Source organism: Tachysurus vachellii, chromosome 5, assembly GCF_030014155.1.
Source record: "Tachysurus vachellii isolate PV-2020 chromosome 5, HZAU_Pvac_v1, whole genome shotgun sequence".
NCBI lineage: Eukaryota > Metazoa > Chordata > Actinopteri > Siluriformes > Bagridae > Tachysurus > Tachysurus vachellii.
The window spans coordinates 21,128,923-21,150,080 of record NC_083464.1 but is presented as its reverse complement, the minus strand read 5'-3'; the positions used below and the strand labels follow the sequence as shown (position 1 = coordinate 21,150,080).

Genomic DNA, 21,158 nt, shown 5'->3' with positions numbered 1-21,158 from the left:
CTGGTGGAGAAGACACTTACAAGTGTCTTTTAAATTAGCCAACATGATTTACACGGTTTATTTTTCAACATTTTACAAATTCGCAATATTCTGCTACAGTTGTCGTGATGTCGCATTACACTCGTTTGGCATAATTTGCCATCAACTTATATTCTCCCTTAGAAAAAACATTGGTGTTCCTTTTGAGATGATAGTACTCTTCTAAAATTCATACACTAGATGGTAAAGTACATAGGGCCTGGTATAAGTGCATAGTGTGTAGTACATTATTTGGGAAGCAGCTCCTGTGGTTTCTGCCTTGCCAAAGGTTAGGTTGTTAGCTTGATACCACTAGGATTGTGTGAATCCAGACTTCTTGGTGATGCATGAGATGCTTCCAAAACCTTCCAACTCAACCAGAAGAGCCTTAACAAGCTTTAAATACATACAGGTTTAGGGTGATACCTATGTATGAAGCAATAGCCATTGAGAGAATAATACGATTTTAAGGATTGTTCTTACCAGATTTGGGGTTGCAAAGCACAGGCGGACTGCTACTCAGAGTGGGACTGCTGCTGTAATACCCACTGCTGCCACAGCTACTGCTCATACTGCTGCGCCTCACTGCAGACAGCACCTTAATCTCTTTAGTGGGGCTCACTTGAGACAAAAGAAAGAGTGGGAAAGCAAATGAGACTGATTAAGAGAGAAACAGAGAGATACACTTTCAGCCACAAAGACAACAAATACACCTACATGTACCAAAAGAAGAAGCAAACTGATTACATACTACATCCTGGAAATATGTGTTTTAGTTTCCAAACAGGAAATATCAGCACACACACACACACACACACACACACACACTATGCTAACCCTGAGAAGGGCCTCTTCAAACAGCATCAATTCTTCATGGCATGGATTTCACAAGATGTTAGAAACATGCAATTCATGTACATTTGTATTCTACTGGATTCAGATCTGGTGACTGAGAAGATGCAAAGACTAAAGATCACTGAGCTCATTGTCATGATCATGAAACCAAATTGAGACGATTTTTGTTTTCTGATTATCTGTGATGCTGCTTCATCATGCTGGAAGTAGCCACTGAAAATGGTAAATAGTAGGCATGAAGTGATGTACATGATCAGCAATATTACCCAAATAGTCTGTGGCATTTAAGTGATAATTGATTAGTATTAGCATCATAAAGGGTGCCAAGAAATCATTCCCAACACCACTAAACCACCTCCACCAGCCTACACTATGGAGACAAGGCAGGTTGCTCGATGGATTCATGTTTTTGGTGCCAAATTCTAATACTACCATCTGTGTGCCTCTGCACAAATCATGATTTTTCAGACCAGGATACATTTTTTCAGTCTTCAGCAGTCCAATTTTGGTGAGTCTGTGCCCACTGCAGCCTCAGCTTTCTGTTCTTGGCAGACAGGAGTGGAAACTAGTCTTCTGCTATTGTAGCCCATCCACCTCAAGGTTCAATGTGTTGATGCTTTTCTGCTCAGCACAATTGTACAGAGACATTTTCTGAGTTACTGTAGACTTTCTGCCATCACAAAACTAGTCGGGCAATTCTTCATTGGTCTCTTTTAATGCATCTACATTCTTAATCTGCAGAACTTTTGTTCAGTAATTAATTTTTTTTATTGCACCAGAAAACACTAGAGACTATAATATGTGAAAAATCCAGGAGAGCATCAGTTATAGAAATACTAAAACTAGATATTACAGACATCACATTTTCCCCCATTTTGTTGGTAGATGTGAACATTACCTGAAGGATTTTATTTACATGATTTTATGCACTGCGATACTGCCACATGATTGCCTGATTAGATAACTGCAGTCCACATGCACAGATGTTCCTAATAAGGTGCTGATTGTGTATAATATACAGTGTATATACTGTACAGACCTTTACTCATATTATGCACAAATACCCACATATCACATATATACGCTGGTACAGTGTAATTCGTTTTAAGAAAGTCTTTGTTAACTAATCATGCAATGCTCATGTGACCAGGAGAGTTTTAGTCACTATAGTAAGTTTTCACAAAATGAAGACAAAGGTCTAAATCCAGCAGCCAGAAAAGAGGAAAAGCAGAGGCAACATCTCACCACACACTGATCTCATTTCCTCTGTTACAAAATGCTATAGCATGTTGCAGACCCCTTTTTTGGCCCCTGCAGTACCCTCTTTAAAAGAGTCACTTACAAGGAGGGGCTTTTATTACAATTATCCATTACTGCTCTCTCTATATTAAGAGGGGAGTTAGACCTTTGTAGGACTCAGTAGATTCAGTAGTTATTACTAGGAGTTATTGCAGACTGTAAATCTGTACTGCCTGGCTGAAAGTGTAAAGTAAGACAGTGTTAAACAGTAGGTGGTGAGTTTCACACATATAAGAGATGAAGCGCTAAACTAAGAGTTGACAAAATAGAAACTTTCTAATTTTTTAGCTGTTAGTAATTTGAAAATCATTGGAAAAAAATCATATTGAAAAACAAAATCAATAATCATTCATCAAAGCGGTCTTTAAGTCATCTTTTTTTTTTTTAAATGCTAACTTTACTTTGTGCAGAACAAAAATGAAAAGGATTCAGTGTGTGCCAGGGCTATAAAAACTGATAGCAAGCAATGATGGTACAGTAAAACAAGTTTATCAGGCTCTTTCACACCCCAATGGGGGTTTTTGTGCAAGGTTTGTCCTCATGGACAGGGAAACTTACATTTGTCAAGCATTTGTAATACAGAACAATCTAAAAAAAACAGGTCCCTTATCACAACATTTTTTATGCACAATAAACAAACCTGCTTTAATCAGTAGGCACTTGATGATTATAGTTTATGTATAAAAGCAAGCGTCACCTTTTCATTTCATTTGTTTTGATTTTACACGTCTCACTATGTCACAATTGTCTTTTTCTTTTAAATGTGTTAACTGCACTGAAGCAATTGTGGTAAAGAGACACCCCTGTAAATGAACGATCTGTAATGTAATGGCTGTGACGTTCAAGATAAATAGAGCTCTTGTGTATCGAGTGTGCTTGTCTGTACATGTCTGTGCTTGTCAGCATGAGGATGATAAGGTTGAAGGAAAGAGAACCAAGGCTCCGGAAAGTTTTATAAACATAGAAACCTAAAGTTCAGCTTTTTGAATGGTTACCACTGTGCCACTGTTCCAAGTTAAGCCCTTGTGCCTCTTTTTACTAGGACAGATTACTGTGAATGTGAATTATGTTCTATACTGGTTGTAGGATACTGAGTTGTAGTCATCCACACTGAGACATACAATGGTATTTTGTCATGAGTTATGTATTCTGGTATAATGTAACTAACTCTAGATCTGGGCTTCAACTCTGTTCTTTACAATGGTAAAGATGCCCATTACTCTCCAATAATCCCAGTCTATGACACTGACCAGAGAGGAAGCTGTTGGTGCTGCCCTCCATGTTCTGTTTGCGCAGGCAGAACGGGCTGTCATGGCTCTCTGGAATCACACGAGTTCGCTCGTTCAGCAGCTCCATTAGTCGTCGCCGCCGTCTGAAATTCGTCCGGAACTGAAACAGGAGGTCACCGTCCGAAAAGTAGTGCTTGTTGGTGACTGGGATGAGATGAGCATGAATTTAAGGTTAAAAAAAGAAAGGTAAGACAAATGATAATAGTTGTTGTCAAAAACTTTCTCATAAATCTTAAAATGACTTTGTTACATTATGCACATAATCAAAGATGTTATGCTTCATATTCCTCTCAGCGAATACATTCCTTCTGCCTATATCTTTTGTAGAGATCTGAATGTAGGCATTTTAAAAATAGAATTATGGTGTTAGATAATAGAAGATCAGGACAGCATATAGAGGATGTGCTGTGTGTGTGTGTGTGTGTGTGTGTGTGTGTGTGTGTGTGTGTGTGTGTGTGTGTGTTTGTGTGTGCGTAATGACTGCAAACCACGCATAAGCTAAGGTTTGCAGGCATTACGAAAATGTTGGCAATTTAGTGTGTGTCCTTCATTTGGACAAAGCCTGCTACACTCAGACCAGTTGTCCTCTACCCACTTGCCTCATACAACAAAACACAGTTGATAGAATCACATGGTTCTTTAACCAGACTCCCCAGGCCATGTTAACAATACCAGTAAACACAAAACTGCAAACACACAGACATAAACACATGCTGCAAAAGCAGAAAATGCACTCTGCCTTAAGCTGTATTCATGTGACTAGATGTGCACTATGCCCACTCATTGTCATGCTCATTAATGGCTCAACAACTGCACAGCAGCAGAACAGGGCTGCAACTGGTACGACTGCATTTACAGCCAACGGATTTACAGTTGCATTCCTGCACTGTCTACATTCAGATATTGTTGAGCATAAGAACAGTTTGTGGAATCAGTTCACAAAGAGCAAAATCTTCCAATAATAAATAGCACCTACCCATATTTGCTTTAGGAGAAACGCCCAATAAGACATGCAAGACTTTATCTATATATTTTAAAAATGTAGGATTCATTTATAAAATATACTTAAACACTTAAAAGCACTAAACATTAAATGTGCAACATCTTAAAGGTAATTCAGAGATAGATAATTCAATTTAATTATCTAAAAATGAAGCTGCAGCTGAGTTTAAATGTCATTTGATAACAAAATTCTTTTAATAAGGTTTTTAAAAAATACTACAAGTGAACAGGGAACATCTCAATCATTGTTGAGACATTTTTTTGCATCAAACAAAGTAGATACAGTATGGATGCCCACAGCATCAACGGGGATGCCGCTGCTGCCAACAAGTCTAGTCATTCCTGTCATTTATCTGTATGCTGACATGTTTGGCTCAATGCCAAAATCAGTCATTGCAAATCCTATTTTTAACCACTTTTGTCATATTGCACAAAAATATACCAACTGATGGACAGACCTTAAAAGCGGCTTAAGTTCCTGAACATGAATATTTAAGGAACATCATCTGTTTGTACGATTAACAGGAAAAAGCTATTAAAGAAAAACTACACTGCATATATTAGCAAAAGTATGTGGACACCTGAACACGCACCCATATTTCCCAAACTTTCCACGCACCTTTCCCAAACTGTTGCTGCAAAGTTGGAAGCACACAATTGCCTAGAATGCCTTTCCTAATTGCCTGAGTATTGCCTGTGCTGGAAGAGGTTCAAATCTGTGACAATGCTACTGTGCACAAAGTGAGCTCCATGATGACATGGTTTGCCAAGTTTGAAGTGGAAGAACTCAAATGTCTGCACAGAGCCCTGACCTCAACCCCACTGAACACCTTTGGGATGAACTGGGATGAAGGCTGACTGAAAGCCAGGCCTCAACATCTGATATTAGTGCACAAACTTAATAATGCTCTTGTGACTAAAGCAGATACTTACAGCAACATTGCAAAATCTAGTGAAAAGCATTCCCAGAAGAGTGGAGACTGTTCTAGCGGCAAATGGCAGGAATGTTAAAGTGATGTTTTTAGTAGCATAAAGCAAGATGTCCAAACATGAATGAGGCATAGGTAAAAAAAAATGCATTAAAATATTAATGAAATATATTTTCAGGGATCCAAGGATCCAAAAAACGGACAACTAATGTTTACGTAATTTCCTACACTTATGGAACTATACACAATCGTATGTACTGTAAACATATGTACGGTGAAAACATAGGTATGGCTTAGACAACATCAGTGTCATGGAAAAATAAGTTTGACATCATAACACATGTTCTGTTTGCACTAATCCAAAACAGCTCTGCAATCAGGACTGCTGTCAATTAGGCCCATTCATTGCTGCTTACCTGAGGATTGGTTGTAAACGTCTGTGTGTTTAAAATGCTATGCATCCAAAATCTTTATTAAAATGTCTCTGCTCAATCATTAACTAATCAATTTGCTAGATCTTCTCAGAGTATTTTACAGACAAATAAATGGCTATATTTCAGCCAACCTGCTAGCCTGTAAACATTTTACATTTAGAGTCTTATTTTGTCTTTGTTAAAAAGCGTAAATAAGCAAATTAGCACACAAATCTGCAAGGACAGACACTTGAGCAAGTGCTTTTAACTCTCTGATATTAGCTGACACCCATCTCATCCCCTTCAATTCCTCCATCTCATCTTAATCATTATTAGTTTGTTGTTCTTGTCTCCTGTCGACTTGAAAGTTGAGCTGATGCCGAACCCTTGCCGTTTATCAAAGCAAATGGAGGCTTTCAATTACACGCATGTCCTCCTGCCCACCATCGAAACCCCATCTCCCTCGGGACTACATATTGTTCCTCTTTAGTGTTGTACTGTAGGTCTAAATTTGGCCTTACTGGCTTTGGAAGTCATATGACTCTCGTAGATAAAGAGATTGTCCTCTTAGACATATACTTGGAGAATGACTGACATTTCTGTGGGTGTAGACTGCACACCTACCCATATACAGTATGGGTATCATCATATCATATCATCATATCAGTCATATCAACCAACTACCTGCAAAAATATCACAGTGTAAAATGCATGCAGATACAGGTCACAAGCTTCAGGTAATGTTTATATCAAACATCGGAATAAAGAAAAAGTGTGATCTCTGCTACTTTAACCATGGTGTGGATATTGGTGCCAAATGGACTGGTTCGAGTATTCCAGGATTGGCTGATACTGTAACTGCATGAATTTGAAGGTTTATAGGTGTTCCTAATAAAGTGCATGGTTTGTACAGTATATATTTCAATAAGGATTCTATTTCTTGTTGTTTCTTTCCCAATATTCTCATAGCACCAGTATCACCTACTGTACAATATCTTCTAATGATAACTTTTATATTTTCCCGTCAAATGGTTTACTCTCTTCTAGAATTTAAAATAAAATCATACTGTACGGTTAACTGAAAAACAATATCTTGTATCCCAGTCTTAAGGGAATTATACATTTTCCCCATAATATCCTTTAAGACTTTATTGATTTCTGCAGTGGCTATTACAATTTAACAGCCAAATATTTTACAAGAGAAATTGCATTGTTTTTATTCACAATTATTTGATTCTTATTTGTTTAATCCGAATTTGGAATTAATTCAATCCAGTCAAATTTGTTATCTCTACAAATATAGATAAATTGAGTTCTGGATTGAAGACATGCATCTCGGTGGATGATTTATGATTTTAGGATCAGTATTCATTATTATTTATCTTGTTATATGAGCTGAAAAATTATACTAGTGTTGTTGAGATTTAATAAACTTTGCTGACAGAAGAAAATAAACCAGAAGACAATATACAAGATATGTAACAGAAACAGAATGTCTAAGTCTTGATGCCCAAAAAATATATTAGATTGAGCTCTGTCATAAAATAACACCTTTCTAGCTGTAGATCATATTATCAGAATTACTATTTTGTACAAGGCACAAATTGATAGATTGTAGCTGCAATAGTCATATACTGAGTCTGTGTCACCGTGTCACTTGCCCTGCTATCTTTACTGGAGCAGGGATGGTTTGAGGAACAGGTGAAGACAAATGAAGTGTTATGAAGTTGTAATCAGCTAAACTAAGATTAAAAACACAGTCAGTTACACACACAATACAACACTTGCTGTCCCTTTAATGTAACTGCATTTTGTTAATGACTTATTTTAGTTTTTTTAATTGTTCGCTTGATTGCTAATGAAGTCAAGCTGAAATAAGGCAGATTTTGTGGCCTGAAGCACAGAAGCTTGACACTCTGCAAAAATAAGAAAAATGAATCTTAACACTCTTCGCTTTTTGCAGAATATTTTCATGAATTTATAAATCACGAGCTTGTCTGAAACAGAGCGCTTTGCCAGGAAGCGCTCCAGTGGTATGTCCATCTGTTAGAGATCATCACCGAGTCTGTTACTACTACAGAGTTCTGGCAATAGTCATTTTCAAAACATTCAAAACATACACAGACTATTTCTTTTGTAATTCATTAAGAATAACTGCAAATGGAATGCGGTTAAGTATTAGATTATCAATACTAAAATATAATCAATACTAAAATGTAAAAGGCACAAATAAGAGAAACTGTGAACTGGTGTATAAAGGCTGAAATTGTGAGTGTTCAATTCGCTCAAAAGGTTGCATTTCCTTTTCTGACTAAGATATAAATAACCTCTAATGACTAACAAGACCACCATTTATAGCTGCCTCTAACCTTTTTCATATATTCTCTAGCAGATTCTGTCAATTCCAATACTGCTCCTTCCATCTTTTTGACATCTGTTAAAATTCTGTAATTTTCTTTACCCAAATTGTATGGATCGTTTATGGGGATGCATATATATATATATATATATATATATATATATATATATATATATATATATATATATATATATATATGTATATATATATACACACACACACTATGTACACACACATTCAATTTAAAGGGATAGTTCACCCATTTTCTCACCCTCATGATGTTACAAACCTGTATTCTTTTTTCCCACTACGGAAGTGAATGGGGCTCATGAATGGTTTGGTTACAAACATTCCTCAAAATATCTTCCTCCGTGTTCATCAAAACAAAGAAATTTATACAGGTTTGTAACATCATGAGGGTGAGAAAATGATGACAGAATTTTAATTTTTAGGTGAACTATCCCTTTAATATTAATACATTATACTCTCTCTCTCTCTCTCTCTCTCTCTCTCTCCAATAGTTAATTCAATTCGAGGTTTGTGTGATTCAATAATTTACATTTTGTGATTGACGTGATTGATTGTTGTTGTTATTCTGTTGTTAAAAAGGAAGAATCTAATTTAAGGATGTGTTCATGTCCCATTAAAAGGGAATGCCTGTTCAAAAAATGCCATTTGGTTGCATAGAAACCATTGTACTTTTTTATATATACTTTCCATGGTCTTCTGACATGTTTGAGGCATATTGAAACTTTTCATGCTTTTATGTTGGCCTTATTTCAGTTACATTTACATCTTATTCTTTGTAGTTTTGATTTTTATTCATTTTTAGATTTTTATTGTATTTACAACTCACCTGTATGTGGACACCTTTTAAAAACAAATGCATATAATCATTTTTTGTTGCAAATAAAACAAAATGATTTTTGTGATGATAATGATATATTTGTTTAATATATACATTTACTGTAGTTAAATCATCAAACATCTGTATGACTTGCCAGTGACTTGCTTGACTCAAGCTACGACTTGACTTGAATTGCTTGACATAAAGCAGTAACTTGACTTGACTTGACTTGACTCTCACAAAAATTGACTCGGACTTGCTTGAGACTTGAAGGTTAAGACTTGAGACTTACTTGTGACTTGCACATGTGTGACTTACTCCCACCTCTGGTGTTACCCATGTGTGAGATTAACACAGAAGAGCTTAGGTCAATAGCCATCAAGATACATAGGTTTCAGCTAAATATCCAGTCTAATTGCATCCCAAAAAATATTACATTCTAACATCCACATTTCCCGTTCCTTTTTGCTATATAATCATACTTTAGAAATGGTCCATACTTATTAGACTTTGCTGTTTCTGGAAAGTTATAAAGTTTTATTCTGATTGTCTTGTATAATATAAAAAAGAACTTGGCAGTTGCAGAGTATTTTAAAGTCACAGAGAACCTTAGATACAGAGTATTTAGCTGTCTGGACACTCCTGCTACCTGAGGTATGGGGCAGAGAAAGTCTTACACCAACAGACCTCTATTACTGCTTGTTGCAGTTCTTATTTGTAATATAGGTTAAATGCTAACTTTGCTGAAGTTAAATGGAGTAGTAAGTACATTTCCACATGATTGTGCAACAACTAGAAAGGTGACCAATTTAAAAAGAAGAAGCCATTATTGCTGTACTATACATTAATTTAGTTTGTATACATCAGTTTGTTAGAAAGCTGGGATCAGTGTACAGGGACAGACATGATCACTCACAGCATCCACCACTAAGCCACCACTGCCTTCAAATTAATAAAGCATTGACTTATAACTCCAATTTATGAGTTGTGAATGAGGATTTTATGAAGATCAACATTTGTTGTATGGCTGATCTAAATGACCCATATAAAGGAGCCAACACTAATTCAATTACTGCCATCACCAGTTGAGTTGCACTCACCATGTTGAATAATTCCATGCTCCAGCAATCTCCGCCCAAGTTGCTCTGCCTCCTCTCTGGTGGCCATTTCCCCCTCCTGCAAGAGCCAGTCAATAAACTCAGAAGCCACCAGTGTCCGCTCATAGGGAATGCTGTCCTCCTCACGTGTCTTAATTAGGCTGTTCTCTACATTCATCAATCTGGAGACAAAATGAGTTGCTAGGTTATAAAGCAACGATAGGCTCCACTTTTTTTTGTTTTAATTTCTTCACTTTTTTCTATTCAGTGCAGGAGTGGACTTTTCCCACACTTGAACAAACATATGATGCAATAAGAGTAAATAATAATGTCAATGTTGTAATTGCAGTTATTAAGTTTCATTAACCGGCCCATTCAGCAGAAAAGCCTGTAATTTGTCAGACTGTAAGAAAACCTATGATTTGGAGTAGCGTCCAAAAGAAGAGCTCCAATTCATAGCAGCTTGTAAGTAGTGCTGTTTCTGTGTACAACTAACTGCCTGACTTCTTAGTGCAGCAGTAACAATAAAAACAGTGCACTAATTTCTGAGATTAGCTAGTCTCAAAGGGCACAACTGTAGTACTCTGTTTGCAATTATGGCTAAAAAAGGGACTGTTTGTAGCTTCTGAAATGAGGAAGTGAGGTCAATTTCTGGGGAAATCTTTTGGGAAAACAAAACAGCCTTTGCTGTTACTTATGTGCCGGTCAAGAGGTTACTAGTCCCCCATACCCACGGTTTATTATGCTTTATTATTCAGAAACTTTTATGAATTTTCCACTATCCACTACATTTACATTTACATTTACAGCATTTGAAAAGTGTCACTTTGAACAAATGTTTTAAACTCATGAGTGTGAGCCAGCATTAATGTATTCAATGTTAGAGATTTAAGCACTTATGTACGTCGCTCTGGATAAGGGCGTCTGCCAAATGCTGTAAATGTAAATGTAAATGTAGTGGATAGTGGAAAATTCATCCACTATCACCGTATTTAAATGTACATGATGTAAGAATAAAATGCTGGACTTGCTGACATTTAAAATTCATTTAAGGGGTTAAAACAATTCATTCATTTTTAAGGAAATGACTGAAAGAGAATATTCCCAATTAATGTAAAAAAAAAAAGATTACACTGTCAGATTACAAGTCAGTGAACAAAGCAGCAGTTGCAGTCTGACATCAACCACACATCACCAGGCAGGTTTATGTCTACAAGCTGTAGAGACTTGATTATTTAAAAAAAAAGCACAAAAAAAAAAAAAAAAATACAGAAAACCATCAATTCCATTAAAGCTATTAATGCATTTAAACAAACTGCTATAAATGTAAATTTTGCCTGTGACTTATTACCTTTGCTATTGTCATATATAAATTTGTCGTCATTTTATTTCTAAACATGGGGAAGGTATAAGATTGCTTTGAAATATAATCAGATTTAATGTGATATTTATTAAATTGCAGATGTATTTTTTTTTTTTTTTTTTTTGCAGAACTAAGATTCCAAGCAAGTCATTATATTACTACATGGATGTAGGATATTTATATCCAATGTTAAATATTAAGTTGACACAACATCAAGCACTTTCCAAGTGGCTGTAGTGAAGGCACCAAAATCCATGTATCTTATAAAACATTATTCAAAAACAATTGTATTATGACTAATATTCAACCCCTTAATCTGTCTGCACCGTCCTAGCTATATCCTATTATTTCTATTATATTTGCTAAAAATTAATAGTGGTCAGAGTTAAACAAAAATATAAACCCGAAAGTACAAACAAAAAAGAAATACGTGGAACAAAACAATCAATCTCCATATTAGTTATATGAACTTTCTTATCACAGTGTTGTAGAGTGATATCCAACCAGCAGCTGAACAGTCAAGATTTTATGACTGACCGTGAGCAATGGAGATATGCAACCTGCACTACTTTACACACCAGCATTTTACAGGCCATTTGGCAGGGCACCAGAGGTACTCAGCTATGAGAGTTTAGAGCATTACTGTATAATACATATTCACACATTAAGTAGCATTAGGAGTTCCTGTGATACTGTTGTTCTATTAACAATTAATTCAAAGATATAATAAAAACAGCTTTAAAGTTTGTGTGTGTGTGTTGGGACGACTATCGATAACCGTAGCTTTTAATCACGACATATATCAGCATTTCAACTCCCTTCATTTTAAATTATGTTGAAATACTAATTATCACTTTTGAATGAAGGAGCCTTTAAGTATTTTGATAAATACTTTAATTAAAAATATTGCTCAACTTTCTAGATGTTGATCAATCATGGGGAAGCATGTTCACTGTCTCATTTACTGTAGCTCCATAGAGTTACTGTATTAATGTGGGAACTGGGAACTGCAACAAGCACTAATAGAGCTCCACAGAAGTAGGAATCATGCTGCCCCATGTTGGAGGGAACAGCAGTTTTATTAGGGTTTGTTTATTCATTCTGAATCATGAATAAACTCTTTCATAATTGAATCTATTTCCATAAACAAAGTGTTAGTGCATCTCTATTGTAAGATATATTGCAAAGGAAAAAGGGAGAAAGAAATGGGAATTATGTGGTGGATAATGCAAAGGTTAGGTTTTGGTCTGTCACTAAATTATGCTGTTAATTAGTTCTACAGACATAAATACAGTACACAAGAGATACAACAGGAAATCATGAATCCAAATGGGAAAAGGTCACAATATGTATGAACTTCTGTGGTTGGTCATAGCAACACCAGGTCAGATATCAAATGTTTTGTTAAAAAAGCAGGACAGGAAGTATGACAAGCAACAGTTTAGGATGACTAATCTTGTTTACTATGGAACAGGTCACAAAACAATTACAGCTGGATGTAATTCCAAGGCCAAAGTCATCCCCAACTTGATCTAAATGTCACGTGTTTATAATAAAAGTAGGCAAAGGAAGTCTTGATCTTGAGATGCAGTACAGGAGCAGGTATTGTGCAGGTTCTGTGGCATTTTATGATTACTACTTGTCACACTATTTGAGATGATCCCAATAGAATATTGTCTAAATTCTATAATAGACTGTGATAGTGTGTTCTCCACCTCATATTGTATAAAATAAATTATACTATAAATGTTTGCCTGTGATAAAAAAAAAAATGCTGTCCTGCTTACACAATCAAAAAAAGATATGTAGAAAAAAAAAGACATGGTAATATTATATAATTAAGTTTATGCAAATTCTCATTTTAAATTCATTTACTCATATATAAACGTTCAAATGTTGTGTCTAAACGTTCCATGAGACTTGTGTAATCATGTACTGTCATGTTTTAGACAATAGTCATTGCAGCAGTCACACGATGAGATTTTAACATTTCCGAGACTTCCAGAATTTTTATCATCGGCCGATTTTAGTAATAATGGCAATAAAATCTATGTCACATATACATTCTAAGACAAGGGAATATAATTTTTTTCTGCACAAGAAAAATCAGGCCAAAAAAATCGTACAGTGTAGATTTTCCATGCCGAGCACAAGCACCAGCATCACTGAGGTGATTATGCAAAAGAAGCCTGAAATATTTTGAGCAGCACATGTCTCCTGCTGAACTTCATTTGGATTCTGTTACACATGAGCGGAGATGATCACAGAAGAATGGCTGGATGACGGCAGGAGAGTGAGGCAACGTGCTGCTCCTTCTGGCTCTGCCTCTGCTTCAGCAATCCTGAAACGGAGTCTATCTCTTCTGTACTGTAATCCCACCCATCCATGTGTTGCAATGGTTGGAAATTTGTGAGTCCAAACCTTAAATGCCTACCAACCATATTCTTAAAGCTGTGCAAATGTCTCACAGGTCAAGGTTTAAATGTCTGAGATAGAACTGTATCACATTCCTGAATGTTTACGAGCAGCCTGCTCTATCCTTTCCAATTCCAGTTCAGTTCTTTATAAAAACTGAGCATCATTATCATTATCATTATCATTCATTATTGCCCTTTAAAATAAATGTCTTCTTTCACTGCCTCGAGAAATTCTTGACTAGATTGTGCAGGTCCCAGCATTTCTGACATTAGCTTTGGTACCCCAAGGCTAATCCTGATTTTACTAACAAAAGCCATTCACAAATAATAGAAATGATATTTTGCTAAATATTATATATATCTTAATACAAAATTTATTTGTTACATTGCACTTTGACCGTGTATATTTTTGTAGCTAACCTAGCATGCTTCAAGTAGAAATTGCTCTAAAGTCAAAACTGAAAAGAACAAAACCTAGCTATCAAAATATACTGCAGGATGTTGCAGTAGACAAGAGTCTGTGGTTTCATGGAGAAAAGACATTTACAGGCAACAACTTGCAACTAAAGCAGCCACTGATTAATGAATCAAGTTGGCACAGGTCCCATCTTTCAACCTGCTGGAAGCCTGTGTTTCTATGGAGACTGTTAATTTACCAGAAAGAACCCAAATGGCCGAAAACAACAATATGTACTGATACACCTTGCAAATGGGAAACAAAAACAAAGTGCAAGGCAGAGGAAATTGAAAAAACCTGACCTGACCATGGTTGTTGCAATTATTAGGTTAGATTTTAAGAAGAAAAAAAATGTGGTTTACTTCTCATATATCCTTTGGCCTCTCATGAAAACTTTAGCCTCGCTGTCCAGAGGAAACGTTCCATCATCTTTCCTGAAGCGGTAAAACAGCTTCATGTCTTTGAACTCCTTGTGCTCATCACAAACTGTAACAGACAAAAATAAACACTGGGTCAACATCTGGACGATGAAGGGTGAATTAGCATCCACCACTGAGAAGGCACATGTTCTTTAGCCTAGTTTCATGACTGCTGGAGATCTGTAGAATATTTTTTGTCATTTGATTGTTGGCTTTATAACCATTTTGATTGGTGATGCAAAAAATCCAACCATAAATGACTATTATATGAAAGAATCATTTCGAGGCATGAAATGATTGTTGGATTTGTTGCAATATATTTCAAAATGGTTGACAACTCATGTAAATACAGATTCTTCATGGAAAAAAATTGCTTCTTTTATAACATTATTCCAAAACATTTTTGGAACCTTTAATATTTTAGAGCGTATGTGTGTGTACGTGTAAGTGTGTTTCTTTATTAAAAGGAATCCAATCTAGCTTTGAGGAGCTTAAGAAGAACTCACCATGATGGATGATGCTCTGGTCCAACAACTTCTGCATGATTTTGATGGCCATATCTCTGTCTGTGGCCTCCTTGTGTTCAATCAACCAATCAATAAGCTCCTTAGCCACAAAGCAGTTGGGGTAGGTACGGAGATGATGTCTCCGGTCTTTGATGACTTTGCCCTCATGAAGCCGCAGTCTGGAAAATGCCACAAACTGATTTACTAAATGGCATGATGGTTAGACTTTAATGTTAACAAAATGAGTTAAGTTGGTTAAGAGGCTTTCACACTGGCGGTTTCATCTGAAAGAGCTCATGGTTCACATGAAAAATTGATAATGTGAAAGCTTTTATAATATGGACCGGAAAAAGCACTGCAGTACCGAACCTGAGACTACCTGCTGCAGGTAGTGTGAGAAATGATATTCTGCTTACGCATTCAAGAATAGATATGTCGGCTGGTAATAATATATTAATCGGTTTGAGCAAATTATTATTTTAAAATGATCACTTGCTCAAATACAAACTTTCAAACATTGTGTCTATACTCAAGACTTGAGTAATCATTTACTGTCTTTCTATTGGCCGCTTTAAACAATAAAAATGTGTGTGTGTTCAGTTGCACTGGGATTGTGCCACGATTCCCTTGAAAGTGAACACAACTCATACTGGGGTCCACACTTATTCAGGAAGTAAGGTAACCTGCGCAGGTGTTTATGCCAATGATAACATAATTACCTTTCACAACACATGTGCACCATGAGTGGCAGGGGAATAAAAGAGGTAAGGTGGTTAATGCACATAATGGCACCAAAATATTTCAGTGCAATGGAAACATCACACACAGATTCGGTTAGCAGCAAACATACCCTGTGTAAATCCCACCTAAATATGCAGTGTATATATTTGCATAATGTATATTTGTACTGTATAAAAATTAAGTGGAAGTAGAGTCAGTATAGCAGGTGGTGTTTACACAGGAAAAAAATATATATTCCATCCCAGGCTTTGTACAACATCTTTGCATAATTCATTGTTTAACCTCTGATATACCTGATTCCACAAATCAGCATATTTACTCATCTTTTCTTAATACGTTAGATCAGCAAAAACACTAAAGTTCTGATTTACTAAAAGTCTGCACGTGTAAAAACACTGCTGACTCACGTCCACTATTGAGCTGCGTTTTTGAAACAAGTAAAGTAACGTAACAGCTTTGTGTGGTTGCCTTAATGACTGTACAGTGTGTGGTTGCCTTAATGACTATACAGTGTATACAGATTTCTACATAAAACATGTCAAACGCAGGGTGCTAAGAATACACAAGGGCTTATTTAGCTTGTGTGATTTACTAAATCAGAAAGTAATTTTGGAAATAGTAACTCTGTGTAACATACAAATCCAAAAAGTAATAATTATTATTTTGTTTAAAGGTTTTATTGTTTTTCCATTTAGTAATGCACTTCAAAAGCTATATAATATACGTCCATATTTCCAGGAAAACCTAATTAATTACACAAGAATACAAAATAGTAACAATTTACAACAATCATCCTATTCAAAATGTTACAGTCCCTGGCCCCTAAAATACTGTAGTGAGCCTTTTTAAGCAATAGTGGATGTTTGCACCTTTTGTAATAGTTGTTTACAATTCCCTCAGTTGCCTGAAAAGATGGATCTCAACATCATACAGTATATCCGCTGCCAAATATGCAGAAAATGCTGAAAAAGCCACAAAACTGCAGATGCTGAAAATGCTGGAAAAATCTGTACCTTGAGCAGCAGTTTAACTGGCCAGGACAAACAAGTGGCTTACTAAGAACTATCATAAATCATATAAAAGTTGTTGATGACCCAGGTAACAACACCAGTGCTACAAATCAAGCCTGTGTACTACTGAACTGATTCATTTGTGTAAATTCTGTCTTGTGGACTATATGTAAATATCCATTATGTGAAATAGTTTATTCAGGGCAGAATAAACTAAAAAAACCTAAAAAAAAAAAAAAAATACAACTTTTATGAATTTTCATGTTTTAAAGATTATTATCATTTTCTAGATTCTGCAAAGTTTATGTAAACTTATGATGAAAACTGTTCTGTCTCAAACAAAGGGAAAGCATTTTAAAATGATGACTTAATATAACAACAGTAAAGTTGGTTTCATTATAGTTATTCATATATTCATACTTCAGATTACACACAGTGTTTAGAAAGGGTCTTCACATTTAACTTACAAATAGAATGCATACTCATGTCTATAAATATATATTGGATTTTGAGGAGCCTCAATACTACGCACCTACATTGTAAGTGGTGTGTAATTAAAACTCAATTTAATCAATTATAAGTTTCTTGAAAACTGGCTTATATCATGTTTGTCCTCTATACCATATGATCTGTTTCCCTTGCTGAATTTGTCTGAATCTTGTTGAAGGTATTACAAGGATAAACACACATCTTAACTTTTACCATAAACAGAGCCACAGCAAAATAAGAAACTAAGATAAAAGTAGAGATTCTTACTAGGATTATCTGAACATTGCATGTTGTCTCTTGACAGCACAGGAGATGCTAATGCTAATGCTACAGCTGCTAATGTGACTAAAATAATCAGCCAGTTTATCTAAAATAAATACATGCATAAGTGCATAAAAACTGAGAAATGTTCAAGGTCACTTCCTTTTTCAAAAGTAAACTGTAAAGAGATCATATCATATCATATCATCACTCCTCATCACTGACTCAGTTTGAAAGCCCTTTAGTAATAGTGAGTTGCACATATTGTCTGGAAGTTACTTTACCTTTGCCCCAGTAAGATATCATCCACTGCACTTAGAAAAAAAGAAAGTCTACAGAGATTAGAGTTTTTCCTAAAGAAAAATATCTGCCCAGTTTTCTTAATATGTTCCCATGTAAATATTTGACACTCATAGATAAGCTAATGATAAATTCATTCAGACTGTGAACTGACCTGAGAGAGAATGTTTCTCACACTGCATGTCTAATATTGTAAACTAATATTAAACTAGGAAACTTCAATAATAACAATAATAATAATAATAATAATAATAATAATAATAATATAAACTCTAAACATTTATTATGGCCTTATTTAGACTTTGTATATCAATATAATGTTCATTTAACCACACCAAGTCTGTAAGTATGTTTGTACATATATCTGTTTAAAATTTTTAACATAAACTTTATTATTTACCTGTTTAATTTTTATATAGTTTTCGTAACTGATCTTAATTCACAAAAGCTGAAATAGCAATTATTGTTGTTACTAAAAGGTTTTGTAATATAAAAATAAGACATTTTCGTATTTTTGCTTAATTTACAGAGAACTGAAAGAAGAATATCTGTTCTTTCTGACCTGTTTCCACATCCATGAGCGCTCACATGGAACAATACATAGAACTTTTCTACTCAAAGAGCTTTAGAAACGTTTTATCTTTGTGTAAGCAAACAAAATAAATCTTACTAGAAATAAGGTTGGGGGGAGCAAAGAACATTCAATGCAAATTTAACATAAAAATACGTAAGCAGTTAAATATATATCATTAGCATACAACAAAAAAGACACATACGACCTTTTAAAGTATCATTAACCATGTTTATGGCTGTAGAAAAAGATTCAGGTGTCTAAAACAGTTGGAAATTTGCCAGGAATTTGACCCGTGAGTGTATTGTCCCTCCCACATCAGTCGAAAGGCTGATGAAGGAGAGTGAAAACACCCAAAGAACACAGTTTCAGACTTACACATCTGATCTGTGTGGCTGTTGAGTTTCAAATTCAACCTTTAAACAGCACTTTCATAACAGCAAGCTGTGTGTGAGAACAGTATGAAAGAAACCATTGCTGAAAGACTCACATAAATGCAGTGCTTACGTGTCACCATTTGTCACTGCAGCTATGGATGGCATTGTGTGGTGTAAAGATTAGAGTAATATATAATGTTTTAAGTCATACACACCATTAGAAATGAAAAGGAAATAAGCACATAAGAAAAAACATCTAACATCGATCATGAATTGTGCTAAGCACCAGTATAGGGTCATGTATATACATTTATCAGTATAAATTAACTTAAAATGTTCATGGCTGAATGAGCCAAGGATCCGCCTACTAATATCTCAGATTTTGTTCGGTTCGGTGCTGTTATTCTCCATGGGGCAGGTGTCACAAAATATTAATTGGACAAGTCCTGAATTTTGAAAGCAGGCTTTTGTAGAAAGATTGCAATACTTAATAAATGTTTACTGTTTGAAACACATGACCCTTGGACCTTGGAGCTGTGAGGTGGCAACATTACCCTCTGCACCACTGTGCTGCCCTGCTGGCTTTAAAAAAAATAAAGGAAAATTGGGTAATGTATCATTGGGAAGCTCAGGAAAAGGCTCCACAATGAAAGAGTATAGAATAAAAGACTTTAAATGCAATATTTTTAAAAAAAGGTCTGATAAATAAATTTGTTTACAAATGTAAAAATGTATTCTACAGTATAAAGATGATCATATAAATACCGATAAGACAGTCCCAAGACGCCCAGTTTAAACCTGAGCTCATGTTACGATAAGGAGTTTCAAATGTTCTTTGTGTGAGGTTTTCCTCTGAGTTGTTTGGTTTTCTCTTACTTACTATAATTATGCCAACAGATTGTGCATAGTATTGTATGTTGTCTGGTATTACTGGAAGATTGCATTTGGCATTCTAAGTATAAGATGAACACAGGTATGTTAATAGTACATACAAATAAAGACAATGGTAAATCTTGTTTGTGCTCCAGTGTTTAAAGAGCTTCTTTAAAAAATCCTCAATTTTCAATTTGACTCAAATATTAAACGTTTGGCTGTAAAATGAGAGCAGGATTCTGTGATCATGAAACATCCATCCAAAACACTGAGCTTGTGCCTGTAGTGTTGTTTTACTTAATATACAGTTTTTAACAATATTCAGAATTTAACAGTTGCCCTGTTAAATTCTCTATTCTCATATTCCTGCACCAGAATATCGTCTGCAACATGCATTCAAGTATGAATCCAAAATAACAAAACTCCCAAAATAGTGCAGGCTACAGTATAGTAAGGCACAGTGAAGCACCCATAACACCTACCCTCTGTGTGTGTGTTTACTTTTTTTCACTTTTGCTTTTTCACCCCAAGCTGATTTATGACCCTTTTGCCTGTGGCAACATGTAATATTATGCACATAATTGCATTTCCCTTGTAGTATTATATCATTCATAGCTTGACAGGCTGCTTCCTGACTAGCAGCGCTATCAATTCTGATTACACAGACTTGTTTCATCCCTCATATTTAGTTGCTGCTGTCTCACTGTTTGTGTGTGTGTGTGTGTGTGTGTGTGTGTGTGTCTGTTTAGTTTCAGCTCTCTCAGTTATACTACAGTATTTGACATTTTTTGCCAGTGAGCATGTCGTTTAGGAGACGCCTTTACCAGACATTTATAGGATGTCTGGATTTTGGTCTTAAGGTTTAATAGGCTTTTTCATGAAGTATACAGTAAAAGACAACTATTGTGGAAAATAGTAGAGGCAGAAAATTGTATCTTGCAGTCAGAGTAAGGTGGAGCAATTATTCTGATAATAATGTCTAAGAATTATTTGCCAGGTTGGTCAATTGTGGAAAATAGCTCTAATGGCTTGTTGATCAATCTATCAAAGGTTTACACTTGGACTGTATTCTACCTCATTTTCATGTCACTTTGGTTAAAAGCCTCTGCCAGTTGAATCAATGTAAATGCAAATTAATCTAACATGCAGGCAACACCTCCTTCTGAGCATGCTCCACTCAGTGTCTATTCAGTCCCAACACATCAGCTGACAGCTGCATGGCTTTCACTGACACACCACAGTCATATTGCTAAACTACTGAGATGC

At 35.5% G+C, this 21,158-nt stretch overlaps 1 protein-coding gene across 4 annotated transcripts in view; it reads right to left on the bottom strand.

Annotated features, from left to right (window-relative positions):
* Window positions 1-21,158, bottom strand: part of deptor (DEP domain containing MTOR-interacting protein) — a 30,643-nt gene that overhangs the window by 8,076 nt on the left and 1,409 nt on the right. For 2 of the 4 annotated variants that reach the window (XM_060870414.1, XM_060870412.1), the window contains exons 3-7: window positions 15,271-15,449; window positions 14,708-14,831; window positions 10,112-10,290; window positions 3,423-3,605; window positions 502-639 (exon numbers count right to left, since the gene is read on the bottom strand). In XM_060870414.1, the coding sequence (XP_060726397.1) occupies window positions 502-639; window positions 3,423-3,605; window positions 10,112-10,290; window positions 14,708-14,831; window positions 15,271-15,449 (803 nt within the window). The remainder of the gene's footprint in view (window positions 1-501; window positions 640-3,422; window positions 3,606-10,111; window positions 10,291-14,707; window positions 14,832-15,270; window positions 15,450-21,158) is intronic. The other 2 variants (XM_060870413.1, XM_060870415.1) reach the window with 2 other exon arrangements.